The following is a 24246-nucleotide window of genomic DNA, read 5'->3' as shown; positions in this document are numbered from 1 at the left end:
TAGCTCTTTGTGCCATCACACACCGAGATCAACACCAAACACTCAAATAAAGAGATATGCAATGTATTCATCAAAAACCCCCAAAGTTACCAACACAAAATCCATACTTGTTACAGAATGCGGAACTGGATCTTTCAGATGCAGCCTCCCTGCCACCTCTTGTTTCATTTTTATCTCTTTTTATAATCTCAGTTACTCAAACATTTCCAGCCTCATTAGTTACAGAGTCCTAAACCCAGCATGTGGGTTTATTTCCCCTGGTTAAGGTTTGTCATCCCCCTGTTTTTACAGACCTGGCTATTTTCTAACTAAGCATCACAGAAAGCTTCGTGTTCTGAAAGCTTCAGAAAATACAAATAAAAAGTAGGATTCTCCCCTAGGAAGAGTTTGTCCCAAGATGATCTCCCAGATTATCTAGCAGGAGATCTTAAAAGAAAGAAGATGGTATCATCTTCAGTATAGAAGAAGACAGTTTATTTTCCTTTGGAAAGAAATCTAAACAGAATGGGCTACATTGGCCCTGCCCCCCATTCCTCTTGTATTAACCCAAGCGAAGAAGCGACTTGTTTTTTGTCACCAGCTGCTCAGCGGCAGAAAGAGCAATACAGTGGAGGGGAAATGGGGAGAGACACTTACCTGACAATGTCAAGGCGAGACAGGTAGAAACCAGGACGTGAAATAAAGAATCCATTTTCCCTCTAGCAACTCCCCATGCTTCTCTGAAAAAAACCCACCTCAGATAAGTGAAGCGAAGGCTAGGAAGGAAATGTGCCTTCACAGGGGGAAAAAGTCAGTGACGAGCACTTCCTTCTATTCAATTGTTTTGGGGAGTTTTACACCACTTTGTCCTTTCATACGATTCTTCAGAGTTTACTAGTTGCTTTATGTTGGAAAAACAGAAGCAAAAGAGAAAGAGGTTTTTAAACACCCGGGGAACTGAAAGAGATGAAGCTGAATCTCTTTAGACTGGAAGTCTAAAGTAAAGGGTTTATACTTTTGCGTAATTCGTTGCCTCTGAAATATTGTAAGTCTACAGGTGACTTGGCTGATGCTGAATAAATACATATACTGTATTATCCAGGGAACAAAGGCATATTTTTTGGTGACTATACGTAACCAAGCAAAATCTCGATAGTGACACTTGTAACTTCACCAGTTCTAAAAGCCAAGTGACGAGGGGAAGGAGAGGAAGAAGAGGAGGAGGCAAAGCCCTGAAGTCTGCACTGAGTCTTAAACTCCACCAAGGGATCGAGTGATGCTGATTTTGCCTTCCCATCAGATGATCCACCTTGCTCCCTGTTAGTGCAAGATTGCCTGTGTCTTCTGGATTGCTTCTCCAGTGGTCTGAAGCCATGGCGGAGGCTAACCATCCAGTTTCTGGGTGTACAAGAGTGTGTGGCGCATCAAATACTCTGGGCAAGAACAGAGACTTCAGCAAATATTTTATATCAAGAGTAATTTATTAGCAGTATGAAGCAAAGTCAACATCACTGCATTAAAAACTCATTATACCCTGTAAACAGACCTCCCAGTGCTGTAAGTCAAAATGCCAACTTTGTGTTTCTCTTAAAAACAGATTCGTACTGAATGGTAAAGGAAACAGTCATAGCAGCATTTTCTGTCTCATATAACCTGTCATGGAACAGTTCATATCACCAAAGGCATCTATCTCTTACTGGAAGAGAGAGCAGATAAACAACATAAGCAAAAAATCCCATATTAATAAAAGACAGACAAATATTTAAAATCCTTACCATTTAATATATGCTACAAAGTTTCTTTTAAAAGTAAAATGACTTACACAATTTACAAATACACCGGATTCAGGTCTGTAGCAGAAGCATGTTCTAAGACAATCAACAGTATAGGGTAAATACATACATACTGAATAACAGACATTGTGCTCTGCAACTGCTCTGTAAGACCTACAGTAAATACACATTTAATAGTTAATAGTATGAAGAACATATATTTCCATATAAAATATTAACTGCTTTTGAATAGTTTCAAAAATGAGACTTTGAATTTCTTTTATTATCTCATCTTCTTGTTTTTAATCCATAATTGAACACTTGCAATTTTAGCAGCAAGAATATTATGTGGCCAAGAAACAAGCTCACCACATAATCAGTAATAGCACTTTACAGTACAGTTGACAGTCCATTCACAAGACAGTTTGCAAACGTTAAAGCATTTATACACTTGAAAAACATTTCTTCTGTGGAAGTTCCAATGTCCACCCGACTGCAGCAGTAGCACATACATACATTCCATATGGCAGATATCAGCATTACAGAATTAAACCCACCTTTAGATATATACGTGAAATCCATGTGTAGTTTCAGTACGGTACCTTCTTTATAAATCATTTTTGGGAAGCTCACAATACATTCATATACAGTAAGGGTCCAGCAATCTCCATACTTTTGCCAAACCGTCCACAATCTCTTCGGAAGTTGGCCTCAGAGCCACTCTTCCCACTGCAGTAAACTCCTTGAAGAAGCTGCTGGTAGGTAATGAAAGAAATTACCTCAAGAGACTGACATTCGGTTTTACCCTCCTTGGCTTCACTGGACAGCTTCTGCAGAAAGTCTGCTTTCATACAGACTCAGTGCGTGGTGCACAAATTCATACTGTTCGCTGGTCTGAACCATTCCACCCCTGAAAAGGAAACACACTGGAATGAAATCTTATTTCTGAAGACTCTGACAACCTCCAGCCCCTGCCAAGCTCATGACCACCAAATGATACCAGCTCTTTTCCCCACTTTTGGTTGAAGAGTTTGCTTGAGTAAGTGGGAGATTTGCCTGAGCTGAAGTACTTTCTTCAAAACTTATGCCAACCAGCATATGCCCGGCATGAACCACCATTCCCAGTTCCGTCAGGGTAAGAAGTAGAGAGGAAAACTTCTGGCATCTACATTGTTCAAACCTACATTTCAGACTCCAAACATTCATAGAGCATTTTGCTCTTGGGCAAGAAAGGCCACATACATGGATGCAACGTTACTACACATGGAGCAAGGAAGCATCCAGGGGCTGGCCTTTCATTTTCGTCCTTTACTAACAGTGTAACCTTTGGTGACCCACTGATCGCCTGTGCAGAGAACAGCTCTTCCTGTCCTCTTTCTAACGCCTACAATGCATCCTGTCTGAACAGCAGCCACCTAAGAAATTTTACAGCCGTGACTCATTTCAGCACCAACAATACAGAGGAGTTTAACTTGACCATAAAAAGGACTAGCTACAGCCAGCTTGGATTAGATGCCCACATTTAATACATTCACTTGATAACAATCCTTTCTCAGGTCTAAGTATGATGGTCAAGTCCCACATCTCCAGTGCCAATTGCAGTGTGGTAGGAAGGGGATGATGTCCTACAGAAAGTAGGTGTGATATTTAGTGAGTGGTACCATTCAGCTCTGAAATTAAACTAAGCCTCTTTCTAACAGTACCTCCCAGGTCTCACTTCTCATTGAGGGAAACCTCAAGTTTACTTGATTCCACTTTTGTCATGTCATCTGCCAGAGTATTGATAGCTACCTACACTGCTTCTACAACCAAGCCCCCAGTTCACCCTCAGGATACCCTGGAGCAGCTAGTTACTTCTGCAGGGATGAAAAAATACATGGTCTTAGCGGGAAGGAAGATGTTAAGATGTGTATTGTATTTGGCTTCAGCTAGATCTTCATTGGATCAACCAAATTTGTGAGGGATTTGGATCCAGAAAAACATTGAAGATGGACATCTTACAGGAGAAGGTCTGACAAACCCTCATGTGATCCCTTCAGAAATGCTAGCAAGAAAATGGTCTACTGATATACAAGGTATATGAAAAATGGTAAAATTGCCTCATCAAGCATTGTCTTTTAGTATTAGAGAACATTGTCTGCAACTCTAGGGCCCTTCTATTTATCTCAGTGCTTCTGGATTATTAAATGGCTGTGACAGGAAAAACATGATTAAAGTAATAGCTACTTCTTTAAGCAAGTGACCAGTTGTCTGTCCTCCTCCAGAGAGCTCGGGCAATTGTAGACCACCTTTTATTAAGATGCATGTCTATTATGACATGCTATTCCTAGGAATTAAATCACAGGCCCTTAAATCGTCCCATCCGGTGCAAAATGCAGTAGACTCTTAACTTTGCCAACAAAGACATCCACAAATTCATAGCTCTTGGCTGCCAGCTGCCCTCAGCTGCTCTCCTCTATGTCTGTCCCCTGCCTGGAGATCCAGCGAGAGTCTAAAGGTGACAGGAGGGCTTTGCTCTGGTCCTCTGTGCTGCCTAGCCTCCTTCCTTCCTCCTCACTGCTGCGTCCTGCCTAACCCACGCAACCCCTTCCCAGCCAGCTTCCCTCCCTGTCACCTCCATCAATGTTCCCCCAAGATGTTCTCTAAGGGAGTGTGTTTCCCAGGTTAGATCCGCTGTGTGGAAGGGGTGGAGGAAGGTAATTTATCCAGAAAGAAGGACTTGGAAGGAAGGGCAGGTTAAAATGAGTTTGGCTGCATTAGTCTGTTTGTGGGGGTGATCCTTGCTCCTTCCTCTTCAGTGCTGAAGTACCACAAAATCCCCAAGAAGTCATGTATGAGCCTAGCTGGGGCTGAGCCCAGCACTATTAAACTTGCTCTGGGCTAGGAAGCGTAACTGAGATGTTATGATGCTTCCAAACCTTGTATGGGCAAACGTTCCTGTCAGCATATCCCTGTCTGGCACATCCCAGTCAACTTAGGACCACCTGGGTCTTATACAGAGATTCAGACAACATGGTCTTGTCAGTGCTATTTAAACAGTATTCATAGAACCACAGCATCACAGGCTGGTTTGGGTCAGAAGGGACCTCAAAGACCATCTAGTTCCCTCCTCTAGCCCAGGCTGAGCCCCGTCCAGCCTGGCCTTGAACACTGCCAGGAAGGCGGCAGCCACAGCTTCTCTGGGCAGCCTGTGCCATGCCACCCTCATGGTAAAGAACTCCTTTGTTATCTCTGATCTAAATCTGCCACTCTTCAGCTTAAGTCCATTGCCCCTTCTATCACTACCTGGCCTTGTAAACAGTCCTTCTCCAGCTTTCTTCTGTCTTTTATATACTGAAAGGCTGCAATAAGGACTCCCTGGAACCTTCTCTTTTGCAGGCTGAACAACCCCAACTCTCCCAGCCTGTCCTCACAGGAGAGGTGCTCCAACCCCCTGATCACCTTTGTGGCCCTCCTCTGGATTCGCTCCAACAGCTCCATGTCCTTCTTGTACTGGGGACCCCAGAGCTGGACACAGTATTCCAGGTTGGGTCTCACCAGAGCAGAGTAGAGGAGCAGAATCACCTCCCTCAACCTGCTGGTCACGGTGGCTTTGGTACAGCCCAGGACATGGTTGGCTTTCTTGTCTGCAAGCACACATTGATGGGTCATGTCCAATATCCCCAAGTCCTTCTCCTCTTTGCTTTTGTGCAAGGCTCACATTTAATACTAGGGAATTATCTGTAACCTTAAGGCATCAGTTTGTGAAAGAGGCTGCACGGAAGAGTATTTCAGGAGGAAATGTGCTCGAGGAGGGAGGTTTCCTGTCCCACGTCCTTAGTGCCCAGGAGGGATGTACCCACAGCTATGGCACCTCTGGGTGTGCAGCCTTCGTCCCCTGCCAACTCACACTGCCAGCTCTCCTGTGAGCAGCTGGGACATCTGCTTCTTTGGGATTCTCCTGGGTCGGGGGGAGGTGCTGGGAAGAAATAGCCCCAGTATCCTGAGGGTCTGTCTGGGCAGTCATGGGGGAGGGAAGGGTCTTTTACCTTGCTCTCTGGCTTGCTGCTAGTGCAGCTGGATGCAGTCTGCTCCAGAATGAATTTTATGCAGGGTTTGGGATTATTTTTTTTTAACCTGAGGCGATTAGTCAAAACACTTAAACAATGAATTGACGCACACTGGAAATTCTTTTCATCCTGTCTGAGGAGCCAAGAGCAAAGCTATTGGACGTCATTCCAAGAATGTGCCTTTAAGGTTAAGAATGTGCAAAGTTTCTTGATATCGCAGTAAGTCTTGAAGATGCCTCACATCAAACATTTCCTGTTTCTGTTGCAGAACATAAAAAATGAACTGGGGAAAAAAGTGAGCTGAGCAGACCTGAGGGTCTGTCTCTACAAATCCACACCAAACATCGCTGTATCTCCATCCTGGGCCAAGATTTTGAGTGGATGGTCTGTTTCCTCATGTTAGCGAAACACAGACAATTTCTGCCAGATCCGTTCAGCCCTGAACTTGTACTGAACAGCTAAGAAGAAAGTGGCACACTCCCTGCTGAAGCTGTATTTTAACCTCTGTTTCCAGGGAAGTTACATAGGCAGTTAATTAATCTGTTTTTCAGCGTAACTTTTTCTGCTGCCTGCAATTTGTTTGGATGCTTGTTTTGGTTCTCACCGAATGTGCTGGGCCATGAGAATGCTTTGGTAAATCCCTACAGCATCACTCTGAATCCCTCAAGCACAGCTCACTCTTCTTCTCTCTCATCGCTCAGTTCACATTGGTAGAAATTTGGCCATGGGCCCAGTAAGAAGTTCACACACAAGTGGACATCGTCAAGCGTGTTTGTTTCATCATTAGGTCTGTGTTTGGATGGTGAGGCTCTTAGCATGAGCAAACCTGGCTGGGATCCTAGTGGAGACGAGGTATCAGAGATTAAATATTTAGTGTACCTCTTGGGCAGGTTTTGCTGTCCCAGATGATCAGATGAGACCATCCTTTTCTGCTGAACTCTCCTTTTTTTTTTGTTGTTCTGTGGGGGAAATCTGATGTACAAAGAATAAATTGTAGTTCAGCTACTCAGCAGCATTGTGAGGAAGACAACCTTCCTGCTCTGCTCCATTGTTAATGTGGGCCATGCTGGTAACTGAAGTCCCACACAGTTATTGCCAGAGCCAGGTCTTGCAGGACGTTAAGTTCATTTTGCCAGCTTCATGCCACATGTAACAACCCTGTCTCACATGCTACCTGCCAATAACCACCCTGTCAGGACTGGGAGATCAGGGAAGGTAGACTCATGGAGCACGACCATGTAACAGTGATAGGTGGTCACTTTATGAACCTGTGACGTGGCTGCTGTAGTCCTAGGATCTGCTAGTCCTTGCTATGAACTGACTGCAAGGTGAGTGAGGCCCTTTCTGTAGTATGGACAATTGGAAAAAGGAAAGTAAAAAAGGTTTTGGTTACTGAGTTTTGCCCAGAAAAATGCCTTTAAAAAAACCCCCAAACCAATACAGATATACTTTTTTGTCTCAGGCAATGCCTGAGACTATGAAGAGCTGAGGCACCTTAAACGAAATCTCTGGACTGTATATAAAACTTGGAAAAATACAGAAATGTGAAAATCACAAGACAACAATGTTTATAATGAGCTTTGTGTCACTGAGACTTCTGTTATGAATGTTTATTTTTGGGTCAGATTTCCATCTCTTTCCAAGTTTATCTAGAATACTAATACACACAAAAAAGTTTGTTAGATACAGTCGGTGAAATTGTGTTGTCAGTTATAATGCTGAAAATTTGGTTTATTTTTTCTGTAGCTGAAATAATGACATAGAAAATGATACAGCTGAGAGCAGAGTTTGCTTCCACTTCTCCAGAGTGTAAAAGCAATATGAAAAAATGGGGGAGAACACTACCAACCATTTTCAATGAGATGAACAGATAATCAGACCGGATTGCTAGAAATTTGGAGTTGATAATTTAAAACAGAGTAAGCATTTTTCCTTCAGCTCTTCCATCTTTTTTGTTGCTGAGATTTTTAGGTCAGGAAGTCCCCTTGGAGAATTTCACACTCCAAGTGGCTCGTGTTGCCCTGTAAAGATCACATTACAGTTTCTAGTATGATGAAGGTGTGTGGGAGGGGAAGGTAGAGGAGATGATCCATAAACACAATCAGCTATATAGATTCTGGTCCTTCTGCAATTTCTGAAAGGTGGTTCCAGCACCTTTCAGAACTTTGCAGAACGCAAAAATCCTTTTGATCTAAGATCTTTTTCAGCATTTGCACCCTTATGGGTTGTGAAGATACTTGCAAGGAGATTACATGACTTGGTACCTACAGCAGGAGAGGAATGAGACTTCTCTGTTCTTGGTACAGCCCTGTTTATTTACTTTATACAAAATCCTGCTTCCCTGAGCAGAGTAAGAAAGAAAAATACAACCAAACCAACAGCTTCCATTGTGCACAATACCCACATCCTCCTTTCCAACACAAATCTCTCTTCAGCCACGGTTTCACAAAACAAAGCACTCTGCAACAATGCTGGCTTACAGTGTTTCTGCTCCCAAGCTGTGAATTCAATCAGGGAATTGATCTGACTTAAGAAAACCCTGCAACAAACGCCTTGCTGTTTTCTTTAGCTGGGTGGTTGGCCAACCCAATTCAAAAGGACCCCCAGCACAGCGGAGGGAATAGCAACACCACCAGATTTGGCTCTCTCCTCTGCGTAAAGAAACTACACACTGAGTGAGCCTGGATGTCCCTGTCAACCCACACTCAAAGACAATCCCTTGTCTCCAGATTGGCCCCATCTCTTGTGTCCTGGTGGGATTCTGCAGACAGCAGAAAGCTCCAGGAGAGGAAATAGGAGAGCCAAATGCCCAGCAACCACAGGGTTGCCATCTCAGGAGAATTTAATTCAGTGGAGTCTCACCCAGTTTCACCCAGAAAACAATATTCCTTACTCAGTATCTAATTACAAACGTTACTTTGAATATTCAGCTAATGCAGTCGTAAGAGTCAATGAAGATGACGGCAGCCACTTCATATAAAGCAACATTCAACTGCAAAAAGGTTTTCAGAATTGTTACTGGATCATTAATGAAGCATTTCAGAACCACTGACTGACACATGGTTCTTCTGGCACTCACCTGTCCACTCGTAACTGGCAGACAATGCTCAATGCATCTACAACGCCCTCTTCTTTTAACTGCTGACAACCAATGGCCGTGGCAATGAAACATCCAGTTCTTCCTATACCCGCACTGAAAAGAAGGCAAAATTTGATGGGTGAACAGAGTTCACAGGTCCAAGTGGAAAACACTGAATAGATATGAAAGCACAAAAAAATATGAAACATGCAATTGCTAGAACCAACATGTTTCCAGCATGGTTCCTGGGTGCACGACTAGCAAGGGTAACCTTTCAGACTACTTCAGGGAGAAATGAAAGGGTGCACTGTTCCAGCAGTCCAGTTGTTGTGGGTCATTTGTGAGGCTTACGCATTTCCAGTGTGCGTGCAAGTGTACGGTAAGAAAAACAATCATCTCCATTACCACCACAAAGTTCAAGTATTCTCTGGCACAGTCCAAGCAGAGGATGGAGATACACACTGAGTTGGGGTAAAAGCCCACATAAAGGCAAAAGTCAATGGGACTTTATGTTTGAAGCCCTCAAAGTATACAGGGGTTCTGCTAGCCATACCTTTCACCATGAAAGTAAACAGGACCTAGAAACATGCTGATGAAGTTAACTCCCTCTCCTGTGATTTTTCAAGAGGGAAAAAGGATTTGGTGCTGTAACTCTCCAGTTTTTCTTGATGGCTGCTTAGAAACAGCCTATTTGGCATTAGTTTTATTCCCTGGGCCTCCAAAACTTTTGAGAATCTCTGCCCCACTCTGCTTCTTGCTTAAGTAATGTGGAATTCAGTGCAGCTCATCCCTGTCATGCTGCCTGGCAGGAAAATGTAAGAAAATTCTTAAAACGTGGGTCCAGATCTCTACGCCTGGCTTTATAGTAAATACTTAAGCATCAGCACTTGGTGCCTTGCTTTCTTCGTTTCTGGGTATGAATGCTACCTACCTCATAAAAGCACTGCAAGAGTTATTTAAATTAATACCAGGAAGAATATGTTGAGTGTCTCAGATAGAGGCTTGATATATGTGAGTGCAAAGTGTTACCAGGAGTGCGTCCATTTGCCACAGCTGAAACAAATCACAGACTGCTCCCCACAGAATGAGAGCGAGGAGAGCTTTAGAGAATCAAGGGCCCTCCCATCTGGAAGTGAAAATGTCCAAGAGGACTCAGCAAATTAAATATATGAGAATGTCCAAGCCAACCATGAAGGGATAACAAGATGTAAAACTGGGTCGAGTGAGCTGAAGATCCTATGTTGACAGCCTGTCTCCTTGGACATCGATATCTATGGGATAAATGTATCCAACCAGAGAAGGACATAGTTTATAAAGAGGGATTTGGAGAAAGAAATCCAATGCACACCCCCATTCTCTTCCTTAAATGTTTTGAAACCCTTGAAAGTGGGGCTAACAAGTTTAAACAATTCAGATGTAAGTGAAGCTGGCTATAATGAAGGGTTCATTTTTTCCCTTTTTTTTGGGGTGGATTAAGTGTTCTTGGACGTGTTTTTAATACGTGTAAAACAAAGAATAGGGTTCTAATATATTTTCTTCCTCAGCTCAGGCATGCCAGTCCTATCTTATTACATAGCTTTATTTCAGGCAGTGCAAGATAAAAATGGCATTGTTCTTCATTTGCCTGGCATTTCTTTCCTGGTATATCTGGAAAATATAGAGAGCTGTTAACTTTGAACTGTTTTCAAGCACTTAAACCTGTTTTTTATATAATTTAAAAAACTATTATATATATTTATATTATATATTTTTTCTATTTTTCCTTTTATTTAGAAGTTTAAGGTGTAGTAGCACATTTGTAATGACTGTGGTCTGTTAATTTGAAGTGTGAAAAATTGGAATATTGTGATTAAGAGATGCAGGCAGTCTGCTTTTTATAGAATATGTTCATGCACTAGCTGATGAGGAAAGAAAAGCAGAAACTTCCATTAATAACTATAAAAGTGTCAAGTTTCTGGGCATGAAAATTTTATCCCTTATTCTCATTTAAGAAACTCTAACAAGTCTTGCAATACGCCAAATTGTTGGTTCTTTGTGATCCAGATTCTCAGGCAACTCGGTTTCATTGACTAAATGGAGCTAAATTTATTTTACATTTGCATAATATATTTCTGTGTTCTAATCCATCCTTATTGATTTAAATAAAACAAATCTCTTCACTGTGTATTTGAAATCCCTCAATTAAAACCTGCATTTGATCCCAGACCACCTACTTGTCATTAAGCACGAGCCTATTATGATGCACCAACTACACATCCAAAGGCCAGAGTAAGCAGATATTTTCCATATTTACCACATGCTTTCAATGAGTGTCATGAGAGAGGAAACATATACCTTCCTAGTGGATACCACTATAAAGATTGGTAAGAACTTAAAACTTTCTCCGGAAATCTGTGTCCTTGGGGTAGCTGTGTGTTTCTGTGTGTGTGCTGGTTTCAAGGATGTGGGTCTGTATGTGTAATCAGATCTGCTGATTTCAAGGACCAAATACATTTCTTTGTCTTTTTCCTATTCTTTTGAAGAATAAGAGCTACTTTGCTAAAATAAGTCAAGTCCATCTTACACCTTGAATCCTGAATGGGCTCATCACTGAAGTGTGTAAGACAGCACCCTATACTCACTGGCTACAAGAAGATGTACAAACCCCCCTGAATTACCTTTGTTTTCACTTGTGTCACATTAAAAAAAAAATTCTGCTTTGGACTAGGGATCATTGTTTGAGTGAGCACTGTGATGCTCCTCTGGAAATAACTGAAAATTGTGTGTTTGTATCTAATATCCAAATGGAAAGTGCACACAGGCTTTCTAAAACCTGGATGACCTCAGCTGCAACTCAGATTAGCAAGGAATAAACTACCTGACCAGAAAATGGAGTATGAGTGAGTTTACTTATTTTGAGGCCATAGTGTAGTGAGTGTATAAATATCTGAGTTATCACTGAAGAACTATTAACTTTAATCACAATTGAGATGATACCTGGGTCTTTAATCATGAATAAACTTCAGTTCATTATTATAGACCTTGGCATCATATCACTCACCTCGGAAAGACACCCTGTTCTGAAGACCATCATTACTGAAGATCCTTACTGGAAAAATGGTACTCTCAATAGGCATCCACGGATTTTAGATTATTTAGGGAAACTGCAATTCTTGATAAAAACAGCTGCATAAAATTTGGGAAAGTTCCTTATTCATCACATTCTGGTTTTGCAAAATGATGGGTGGTTCAAATCTGGCTTCCATTTCTCTAAATCTCTTAAGTATGGAGTTGAAAAGAAGTGATTCAAGATGAAAAGTTTTGGTTTTGATGTACTTCTAGGAAAAAAAATAGTACTGTCTCACTGTGAGAGATGTGTCATCACAGTTGTGACAAGTAAAGAAACACTGATTTTTTTTTTCAGTTTTTCTTTACCTACTTCTTTCTACCAATATAATGCATCCAGTACTATTTCATACTACTTAAACTGCAGCATGAAGGAATGGATCAATATAAAGCAATAAAATGGAGTTTGATTAGAATGATTAGAAGGATATTCTCTGCTTCGTTATAATTTGTGTAAATAGCACCCTGCTCTCGAGTACTGAGTAACGCTTTGTTTGTGAATATCTAACCAGCTGCCCCTGTGAAAATGTTCACAAATTCTACTACTGATGTGCTTTGCTCTCCAAATTTGTACCTGATGCCTGCTGTTCAACATTGCCTTGCTTCACAACATTTTAGCCAAGCAGTCACAGGGCATTGTGTTTGACTTAGGTATGTAATTATGCAACAAGACTGAAAAGAATGCAAATCATGAATAAGAAAGAAAATGAGCAATTTTTCCAGCTGGTCCTTCAGAAACAGAGTTCATTAGCAGAAATGGATAATGGTTCAGAAACAATTTGCTAGCAACAAGGGAATTCTCTCAGATCCTTAAATACGGACTGAAAAAGTCAATTAGCATGAAGAGTATCTGGGGAAGTTTTACTCTTCCCCAAATATGTTCTTTGTTTAAGAGAACTCTTTGATGTGATTTGCTGTGGCCTTGCTTTGGGCAGTCATTTCATAGAAGGATTGTAAAGTACCTGCAGTGCACAACGACGGGCCCTCTGCCAGGTGATTCTACTCTGTCCTCTTCTACGTCCAGCATGAGCTGAAGCAGAGGCTGAGCACTGTCAGGGGTCTTGTGGTCCGGCCAGGATGTGTACCAGTAGTGTTTCACACTTTGGGACTGGCTCCCTTGCTGAAAAGAACATGAAGATTTTATATGCACACTTGTGGTGAACAATTCTTTTTTATTTCTCTCAATGTTACGGTAAAAAGACAGTAAAAATGTTAAGAGAGATTTAACAACTTTCTTTTTATTAGACTCAGAAGATGCAATTGCAGGGAACAGGCATGCTTCCAGGGATGCAGTTGCAAGAAGGGTTTGTGCACCTGAAGACTTAGCTCTTTTTCCAGTTCTGTTATGTTCTGCTCTGTCCATCTGACTACTGACTTGCTGTGGGAATTGTCAGAGGTCATTGTTAGACCAGCAATGAGATCTAGAGAGATTAGCTTGTTCTGAGGTGCTGAATCTCTAAATTACATGTTTCTGCTACCTTTTAAGGCTGTTATCATAAGGATCTGAGACTAAAATTACAAGCATATTTAAGTGAAATGTGCAGAAGCCCTTGTAGCTTAATCAAACGTCCCAGTTCATCCAGTTATTCTCTCCAACAGAGGCTGCTGCCACTTACTTGAACAAGTAAAGGGGGTAAATGTGGGCTAGAGTAATTCCTGTTGGATGATATGACTTCTGTCCACTTTTCACTGCCTCTGCTGAAGCACCAAGAAAATGTTCCCGGTTCATTAACGCTCTGTCAGGAGCAGAGGATGATGCAATCCAGTAGCATGTTAAGTGTAAGATGGGGAGTAACTCATGAGAGGAGCATCTGCCTCTCTACTTTGCAAAGTTCGTGCTTAGTCAGAACCATGAAAGAACGAAGCTTTCCTTATATACTCCCTACATTTTAGCTTCTCAAATGGGCTATAGATGAACTCAGCACACAACACAAGCAATGTATCTTTTTCTGAATGACACTATGCTAGTTCTTGCATTAACTGAAATCCCTTTGCATCGCCTTGGCAATGCTAAAAAGGTCTCGAAGCAAATGCAATTCAGGAGAGTGAAAGCTCCACTCCTTTTTTGAAGCTCTTTTTTTTATTGCCAGGGTGATACAAAGCAGAGGTACAATAAGTGTTCCACCAGTTTGGTCTCAATTATTCCTTGCAGCTGTGAGCTTCATAGCTCAGTTACTCCTCCTGTAAAAATTTATGCCCTTTAAAGAAAAAAAAAAACACACTTTAACTTCATTTAATGTTAAAAAAAAGAAAAGTTAGGAACAATTCTTCTCAGGTGCTCTGTTACCTTTATTGTAAGCTGGCGGACAGTATAGTTCTCACATTCTTGCACACTGTTAACAAGGACTTCAACCTTCCCGTAGATTCCTCTTTTTTCTGGCCAATACAGCACACATTTCTGGAAAGAAAACATCAGCAGTCATCAACAAACTGGATTCTGGACCTATATTCATATCTAATTTTTACACAGAACACATTTGCATGGAAAGCTCAGGTGGATTCAGCTGAGGTGCTGTTCACGACAGAAGCATTCCTAACTGAGACACCATAGGCTTCTTAAGGAATGACTTAGGCCTCATTTTCAGGATCTGAGTTTTTCAACAATGCATCTCTACCACTGAACACTTTGAGCAGCTGGTTTTATTCTTAAAAGCTTATTGAAGTTCAGTTCAATGAATTATTTTATGCATTCAAAATGAAAGATTCTTTGTCTAGAACATTCTTAGAATTAAATGTATAAAGTTGACTCTTTCCAAATGGGAGACATTCAGAATTTGCCTTCCCCTCACAAGGCATCCTCTTTACTGTCCTGAGCCCTGATACAACAAAACATGTAAATGTGCCCTTAGATCTTACTGAGTTGAGGGACTTTATGTGCATATTGAAGTATTTTGCAGAATCTGAGCTATCTACTATATAACCTACTGCACATTAACGTTAAAAAAATCCATCAGTCTTGCCACAGCTGCACAAATTTATACAGAATCCTTAGTGACTCAGCAGTGTTACACTATTTCAGCAATGCATCTGTCAAGCATGTACAAAAAAGAAGATGAAAGAACAGTATTTATAATATGGATCATTTTATCCTCCCCCTGCAACAGTTTGCTTATCTTCAACTGCAACTTCTTATTAATTTCCATTAAAGTATCTCTATAGTCTACCTGAAAGCAAACATCTCTGTTGTATAAATATTTCTCTAAAAATAGCTGTTTATTACCTTAAGAGTGTAAGCTGTTTGAAAGCTGCATTTTCTGAAATAATGCTGGTCACTCTGACTTGTTCATTAAATAAATAACCCCCCCAACAACAACCCTAACAATTAAAGAAAACTTTCCTTTTCATAGTCAATACACAGGTAAAAAAACCAAGCACCAAGACAACAGGCAGTTCTACAATAATAGGCATCACAGAAAGAACTTGCTTGTATTTCCTCACAAACTCTTGCAAATATATACATAAATATATACATAAATATATACATATATACACACACAAGCTGGTAGATATTTAGACAGTACCCTACACTATGCAGCAAAATGTAACAGTCCCTTTAATATAATTAATTGTCTTACAGCACAACTCCCAGTAAATCCTGCTAAAAATGATCCAGAAAAAAATACCAGTGAAATTCAAGGCTTTACCACCAGGTGTGATCTTTAAGCTGCGACTCTACTTGATAACCCAATAGTTGATTGAACCGAATCATCTCTGCTGTATAAATCCTCTTCTAAAAATAGATGCTCATTACCTTAATAGTATAAGGTGTGTGAAAGCCACATTTTCTGAAATATTGCTGGCCAGTCTGACTGGTTTCATTCAAATCCTGTCTTTTGCAGAATTACTCGAACGTCCTAAATTTGCTGTCTCCTCGAAGACATCAAGAATGGCAATAAAATACTCAGAAATTTGTACGAAAACAAAAAGTTCACAAGTTCCACAATCCCCCCATGTGACACATATAGCTACTATCACACGCCAGATCTGCAGTTCATGCCCCTCCCTGGGAGTGGAGTTTTCAGCACTAATAGGGGAAAAAGAAAAGTCTAAATACACAATTGTACCCTGACAATCAACAATAGTTGAGTCAACCCCTGAGACTTCTTGATAAATGTGAGCATGCGACGCTCACTACAAAGCCTTCAGGCACTCCAGAGGAGTGTTTTTCTTGACTCTTTCCCAGAACTGGAATTGGCAACTTGCACTGGGTAGACAATGAAATTGGGCTGTTCATTAAAATAACTTTCATTTAACAGCCTGTCTACATTTAGTGAGATACAATGGATTATTTTTAACACAGTCTCCGTGCATCTTTTTTAAATACTCTTTGTTACCGCTTTAAAAAATAGCCTTGAAAATAGAGCTGGGATCAGTTGGTTCAGCCACTTCTTAGAAGACAGATATTTGGGAGAATTAGCAGGTTTTTGAAAGTTAATTGTAATAAAGGGATAAAGATGAAGATGTGAGGGATAAACATATCCAGCGTACAGAAAATAACACAGAAAATGCCAGGACCACTGGCAAAAAAAAGAGTAAATTTCCTCAAGCTATTGCTGGAACCTTAGAGAAAATTCCACTGATCTCAGGAAGATAGAATTTGTATCTGTACAAAAAACTAAACTCAGTGGTTAAGAAGGATGCTGTCTACCCTCCTGTTTGTAATCAGCAAAATTTTATCTCCTACAGTACATATTTGACCAAGAATGCTAATGGCATCTAGCTTGTATCAGAAACAGCGTGGCCATAAGGTCCAGGGAAGTGATTGTGCCCCTGTACTGGCATTGGTGGGGCTGCACCTCGAGTGCTGTGTTCAGTTTTGGGCCCCTCACTACAAGAAAGACATCAAGGTCCTGGAACATGTCCAGAGAAGGGCAACCAGGCTGGTGAAGGGTCTGGAGAGCAAACCTTACAAGGAGCAGCTAAGGGAACTGGGTTGTTTAGCCTGGAGAAGAGGAGGCTGAGGAGAGACCTTATCACACAATTACCTGAAAGGAGGTTGTAGAGAGATGGGTGTTGATCCCTTCACCTAAGTGACAGGTGATAGGATGAGGAGGAATGGCATCAAGTTGCGCCAGGGCAGGTTCAGATTAGACATTAGGAAAAAATTCTTCACCGAAAGGGTTGTTGGGTATTGGAACAGGCTGCCCAGGGAGGCAGTTGAGTCACTGACCCTGGATGTATTTAAAAGACGGGTAGATGAGGTGCTTAGGGATATGGTTTAGTAGAGGAACAGGTATGGTTGGACTTGATCTCAAAGGTCTTTTCCAACCTAGTGATTCCTTGATATCAGAAACAAGTAAGACTTCACTTGTTCTTATCATCATGTGTTCCTCCACCTCCACTCATTGTGCTTGTCCTGATTTTGCTCCTTGCTGATCTCTCAGGCTGCATGGTTTCCTTTTCAGCATATTCATCTATTACAGCACTTTCTAAATAGATCACATATTTTGTGAGCTTGGATTGAACATACAACCCTCTATGCAGTTGGGAAACATTAACAGCCATGAGCAGGATATTTTAAAACATGCTTAAGATCAAAAAAAAAAAAAAAGAAATCCTGACCAACAACCAAAAGCCTGGGAATCTTCTTACTTTCACATGGAAAAAATCTCATTTTCCTGCCATCTTTCAAATAGACCCTTCAGATTAATTTCCACTGGTTAGCTTTTCGCTAATAAATGATTATTTACTTCTGATCTGGCACCTGGCCTTTTAAAAAAATATTAAAAAATCCAACATACCCCAACAGGAAGTTTATACAGGAAACAGTATCTCACATGGCCTTTAATCAATTTCAGCCTTTGTCCTTCCCCCCTAAACTGCAGGTTTAAGCTCTCTCCATTGCCTGTCATGTTTCCTTGTGGATCCCATGCTCCTGAGGTGCATCTCCATAACTGAGTAGGGTCTGTCCCTGCTTTGGGTCAGGGCTGGCACCTGCTAGTTATGTGGTTGGTCTGTGCATAGGATCATAAGCTTTTTTAACTTGCCAGAAAGTGCTTCAGTTGCAGCCTGGTCCCCAAACAATTCTGCTGAAGGGGCTCTCAGCTGACGGGTTATTTACTTGCTTTACTTTCCCTGGATTTGGACCCTGAACAAAACTGGTTTAACACTTCTCAAATATTTGTAAAGTGGCTTTACTTCAGCTCTACTTTTTCTTTATTTTTCCATATAGCTATGCCAACAAATTTGCACATTAAGTGTCCCAATAACCAGGCCAACACACAACAGTAATGAATAATAACAACGAAGTTTCATTTCCAGAATCCCTTCTTATTCCTGTCCTCTAGTGTCACTACTAACTCAAGCATGAGAGGTATATTTTAAGATGGTTTGCAGGATTTGTCTTCATATACTAAAATCCTCTGTTAGGACCAAATCTTCTTAAGTTTTTCCAAAACCTAAGACATATCCATGATGCCAATACTCAACTAATAATTAATCTTCAAAGAAGCTTATGTGAATTCTGCAAAAGGTAGGATTTCTGAATTCCCAAATCTACTTTGGTATGCGTAGATAAGAGTGTCTTAAAAACTGAGGGAAAAAAATGTTACATGAAATATATTACGAGCTTTAAATAGTGAGTTAACAAGATTGTTGTAGATAATTACTGGCAACAAGATTTGCATTAGCCAACAAGATTTACATTATCCAAGTCGAATAAACACCCATTGTTAAATACATCTGTCAGTACTAGTCCTTTCGTGCTATTATTTTCTAAGGCAAACAAAATGTGTTTTGTCTAGGAATGCATAGCATAACTTCAAAAAACACCTGATAATAGAGATGTCTCTAAACTTCTCTGTAAAATTACATAGAAGTCTATAAAATTCTTACATTCCACCTTTTTGTCTAATTTTTGTCTTACTCAGATATCATGAATACCTAAAATTTATATGTTCCCTGTGGATAAAGCTTTACAAGATTGTGTCCTAAAATTTTACTACAGCATTAGAGATGGTCACCTTCCATGGGTGATGTATCTCATTCTCTTACAGTGGGATGGATCACCCTCTGGAGGTGACTACTGCTCTTCAGTGACCTGGGAGGGCACCTAGATCACTAGGTGAGATGTGTTTTTCCTCATATTAACCCTAAAATTATAGGCTAGAATTCCAAGTTTCTCATTATTTATTCAGGCAGAAGCTCCTTTGCTGTGCACTCTCCTTGCATGGGAAGATTTCCAATTTCTTTGGACATTGTGTAGCTTTGAGGACAGGTTTTACAGATTCTGCTTAAAATTCTCACAGCCTCCATAGTTCCTTCAGTATTATTCTTTCTTACAAATCATTTCCTTTTTTAATCAGAGTTTGAAATATAAAATAAAGAAAATCCAATAATCTAATGATCCGTATTTAATAGTCCAATAATTTAATGTTCCACAATTTTTTCATACAGCTGAAATTAACATTTTGCCCAGTACTCATATCTTCATATATCTTAGAGAAACTGTACTAAAAGTCAACCATTTTTTCATCTCATGAAAGGAACTAATTCTATAAAAAACTTTGTTTATCATAATTTCACACAATTCTTATTGTTATTGCAAATTCATCACATCAGGTTATTGAACTAGGCCACTAACGTCCCAAATAATTATGCTAAATAAATTAATTTATTGTTGAGATTATGGTTTTTCATGTGTCTGTCATCAGAGAGCTCCCTCATTATACAATAATTTATAGATTATAATACATTATAGCTCAAATAGAGGCTGAGTGATGTTATACCAACTGAGGAACAGGGCTTATACCTGAGACCCAGGTTTATTTGTGCAGTGGTGGATGTGGATGAGTGGATGAGTACGCTTCAAATATGAAGGTATTTGTATGTGCATATATTGCAGATGTACCTCCTTGAAAATGATAGAAATGAAGGAAACCACAGAGTAGAGGAAATTTTGAGTGCTATTATGCTGAAAAACATCTCTTCTTGCCTCCTCTGTAGAGAGCAACTACTTTAACAGTGAAGTTAATACATTGAGCACAGCCGTTAGCTAACGTGTTTCCTTTTGAATAGCAAGCAAGGTTTCAGGAGAAACCCGGTACTGGTGGGAGAGTTCCTAAGGTTTCTAGACAGGGCAGGACAGCTTGTGCAAACACAGCCTCTCTTTATAGCCTGGGAACGATTTGAGATTCCCCACCCTTTCTATTAGGAGGAAATTACCACTGCCAGGCCACAACAATGCGGATAAACACTAGCGCCTAAAGCCTGCGTAACTCAGGTAAACACAGGGCTTCCTGACATGATGGAAACCACTGGGCACTTCTTTCAAGTCATTCTTCTTACACAGTGTCAGATGTGAGTGTTTAAACAGTCAGCATTTCCTCAGTGAAATACTTATTCTTCTGGTCAGTTAGGCCGGGGTAAGTTTTCAGGAGCAATCTTTTTAATGTAGGCTTCTGGACACTAGTTTGAATAGGCTGGTATAAAATGGCACCTGGTGCAGAAATACATCTCAGCATATTTTATGGGACCAAACTATTTTTTACACACGGCTTTCTTGAAATCCACTGGACTTCAAAGTGATTTCATATTAGAAGCCCAAACTCATGGTGACAAAGAGCCAAGCACTGGACAATTATGTAAGAGTTTGTCTACTGAGTCCATATTTAAATGGAGCAGTGAGCTTGAACCTTGGGAACACACTCAGGTCCCTTGATCACTCAGACTAGGAGCTTTTCCTGAATAAACTCTGTTTCTCTGTCATCACATGCATCTGAGTTGGAAGGGTGGGTGCGTGAGTGTAGCAGGAAAAATATAGTCCTGGTGCTGACCTGGCGTGGTGCTGAGACTTGGTTGAAGTACCTACCTGGAGTTGAGAATTGCTACTAAGTCTAGCAGTTCGGACACAACAAAGTCAAGCTCCCTTCTGTCTGTCTCTCTCCTGTCCACAAGCCCTGTAAACCACTTCTTTAGCATTAAACTTCCAAAGCAGAGCTCTGTGTTGGCCCTCTGCATGGAAGAGTGATTTTTGTTCCTAATGTCTAGCAGCCATGAATATGGACTCTGGCACTGTCAGGGAAAGCCTGGCAACAATTTATATGAACACTCAATAAAGCTATTAAAGATGTAATTGGGAATCAATCCAAAAGTCACACAATGTATAACAGGCAATTAGATGGCTATTAGTAATTAAAATGCAATTGTCCTCTCTACTTGGTAGTAACGTAAAGCGCCATGTATTTCCATTCTGGCCAAGTCCCTCCAAGGTATTGGCATTTGTGAGCCCAAACAGTATTTCTGGGACGGTTCAGAAGATTTCTAATATCTGGAATGGATTCAAAACCTTCTATTATAGCAAACTGCAAACTTCAACCATGTCAGGAAACCTCTAATCACAACATAACAGAGAGGAACAACAAGTACAGAGGTGACCAACAGATAAATGAGGTGTTTCTTAAGAAATTATGAACCCAATGTCACCGATCTAGCAAACGGAATTCCTTTTTGTCTTTTTAAAATATATCTTTTATGATTGCTATGCAATTGCAGCTGGTGTATTTGGCTACCTCAGCATTACTTTTCCCATTTCCCATTTCCCATTACCAGAGTATTTAAGAGCTGGTTATCCATTAGCTTTATTCCATATCCATTTCTACCGTATGCAGCCTTTGGAATATTTTCTGAGTTTGGCTAGTTGTCATACCTCATTTTTTTCTTTCAGCTTTGTGATCATAACAATGACAGGGCTGTCTTCTTGCCAAACCATCTGCCAGAAATCATTCACGGTATTAATCATGGGTCCCTGAGTTGCAATGAAAGCTTTCTCTTTACCGCCATATCCCTGGTTGAGAAACAGACACAAAAGTATTTACTTGAAATTCATGTGGTAAGCCAAAATTGCAGGTGAATGGTCTGAAAGAGCAGAAAAGGGAATCTGAAATTTAAAAAAAACCCCAACAAACATTATTTGAACTGAAAGCAGTTATGACCGATAGTAGAGCAGATCAGAAAATTTTCAGTAGAACAGGTTTTCCTCTGGAAACTACTTATTTGATGGACTGAGATGGTCCTGAGCATACATAAATTGCTCTCACATTTCCCTCCTTACTTGGCTTCTTTTAGCTTAGTCTGTTCTCCAAGTTGCTGAGGCTTTCCATCATCCAGAGGTACTTTAATCCATGTTGTATATTGCTGCAGTGTTTACAAGATAGTTTACGGTCAACAAGCCACAGGAAAAAAACCTAAAACCCAAAAAACCCCCTACAAAACTGATTTCTATGAAGATTCCTGACAGGAAAAAAGATTTAAAATATATGAATGCTGTGTATTTTTGCTAAGAGAGAAGTGCCTTTAAGAGACCCCATAGAAGGGACAGTATATCAGTATAGGGAGTCCTGAGACACATAAGTATATAGGAGGTTAAAGAAATGTCAGGTAAAGGGAGGGAAAGGCAAGAAGAAATGGGGAAAAAGAAGAGATTGCCGCCTTATTTTTTGAGAGAGAGGTACTGGTGAATTTGTGCAATGATAGGTTGCCTGACAGGAATGCAGATGTGGAGAACCTGGTGCTGTCTGAAGGGGATGAGTGAGTGGCTAGAGATGGTGCAGAAACCTCTTGCTGTGGGTCTTCTCTTCAGGTCCCTTTCTCCTTGACATCTGTTACTGACTGTGTGGGCCAATGGGACAGATCCTCAGCTGCTATAGACAGTCCTCCTGCTATTCACTTATCTGCCTGAATGTACTGTGCCCAAGAGAGGTGTGTCAGGATCCCAGCGAGCCTAATGATACTGCACACACGGATGTGGTATTTCATTTCATCACTGGGTTGGATTTTTTCTGCAGTTGCTGACAATTCAGCTGGTGCTAGCTGCAGCAGTAATTGTCATTATGTTGGCCTGAAGGGTGTTGGCATGGGGAAAAAGGAAACCTCAGAAGACTGAAATCATGGCCTGGCTGACAGAAAAGTTGATCTCCAAGGAGAACTGCTCTGCTTAGTTACATGATGATGTCTTTGTACAAAACCTTGAGAGTACAGGAGGCAAAGTGAGGCAGGGTAAGGGGCACTGGGGATGTGGTTGCATATACTCATGTACTGTTTAAATAAGTAACATCACTATAGAGCTCTGGGGCCCAATTTCAGTTGCAACATGGCATTTATTCCAGCTGAGGATCTGATATATAACTGTGATCCAAGTCTACATCTAATTTTTCAGGTAGAGGAGCACACTCCTAAAACATAAGTGAAGTAGTTTCTTGATAGTCTATTCAGCAGACACTGTGCCACGAGTTCAAGAAGACTCTGTGCGCGTGTGTGTGATCGAGCCTTATAACATAGCTGACAGCTAGAAATAGTGCTTGCCAACAGGGCTCACACTGGTATCACATAACCATTCAATACAGGAAGCAAACATGTGAATGAGTGTGTGTGATGGTGCACATGTGTATATTCACTGCATCTGCTTATGCCCCATTTCACACACTTGTTACAGCATTCATTTAATTACTTAACCGATGATTTCAGGACTATCAATTGATACAGTTATGCACAAAAAAGCCCCATCACTACTGGACTTGTTTGGAGCAACCATACAGCTTATATTGCAGTTGACTCTTTATCAACATACTGGTATCTCTGCCACTATTAAAAGGTAGTCCTATTTCCTTTACCACAAGCACTACGACAACACTAAATGGCAAATACTGGGGTAAACAGATATAGCAATGCATGTGTTTCTTAATGTGTTTAATTAACTATTTGTTAGAAATGTTTTTGTTAGTGCAACAATTTTGGTTCATTCATGGCTATGTGGTCTTTGTTAGAAACAGTTTATGAAACTATTTCTATCAGACAGACAAATACCAGTATTAATCAATTAAGATGTGTAGGAAAAAAATGAGTGGCACCTTGGCAAAATCAGCTATTGATGTGGAAAATCAAATATTGTCTCAAAAGCAAATGAAGAGCGTACATTTACTTACCCTAATGTAGTTAGCATTTATGTAGGTACTCAAGGAGTCAGATGGATTTTTTGGTTTCAAATACACTCTGCTTAGAGGATCTAAGAGCACAAGGAAGATGGAAATCAAAAAGAAAACCCATAATTAGAAGATTTCTATAGAGAATCAAAGACATTGTGATGAAAATAATCTGCTGTTATTCAGGGTTGACAAGCATGAAAGCATTATGCATTCAATTCTTCCCTCTGCAAAGAATCATTTCATGTAACAGGTACATCTATACTGCACAATGCCAGCCTGTGTAGAAGTGTCTCAGCAAGTTGTGGACATCAAAGCAACACTATCAGGTCCAGACAATGTTC

General features: G+C 40.5%; 2 protein-coding genes across 2 annotated transcripts in view; both read right to left on the bottom strand.

The window, feature by feature from the left end:
- Nucleotides 1–691, bottom strand: part of PTPRB (protein tyrosine phosphatase receptor type B) — a gene marked incomplete at its 5' end in the record, with an annotated part of 59040 nt that extends 58349 nt beyond the window's left edge. The window contains one exon of the mRNA XM_084279272.1: nt 637–691. Coding sequence (XP_084135398.1) covers nt 637–691 — 55 coding nt within the window. The remainder of the gene's footprint in view (nt 1–636) is intronic.
- A 1767-nt stretch (nt 692–2458) lies between these two features.
- The window catches only part of PTPRR (protein tyrosine phosphatase receptor type R), a 152460-nt gene continuing 130672 nt past the window's right edge, over nt 2459–24246 (bottom strand). The window contains exons 9-14 of the mRNA XM_084279488.1: nt 23906–23985; nt 21631–21768; nt 14272–14382; nt 12947–13104; nt 8880–8993; nt 2459–2661 (exon numbers count right to left, since the gene is read on the bottom strand). Coding sequence (XP_084135614.1) covers nt 2568–2661; nt 8880–8993; nt 12947–13104; nt 14272–14382; nt 21631–21768; nt 23906–23985 — 695 coding nt within the window. The 3' untranslated portion in view covers nt 2459–2567. The remainder of the gene's footprint in view (nt 2662–8879; nt 8994–12946; nt 13105–14271; nt 14383–21630; nt 21769–23905; nt 23986–24246) is intronic.

The sequence above is a fragment of the Gallinula chloropus genome (assembly GCF_964237585.1).
Source record: "Gallinula chloropus genome assembly, chromosome: 1".
Lineage (NCBI taxonomy): Eukaryota > Metazoa > Chordata > Aves > Gruiformes > Rallidae > Gallinula > Gallinula chloropus.
Note: the sequence above shows the minus strand (reverse complement) of the source record. Positions and strands in the feature narration are given on the sequence as shown.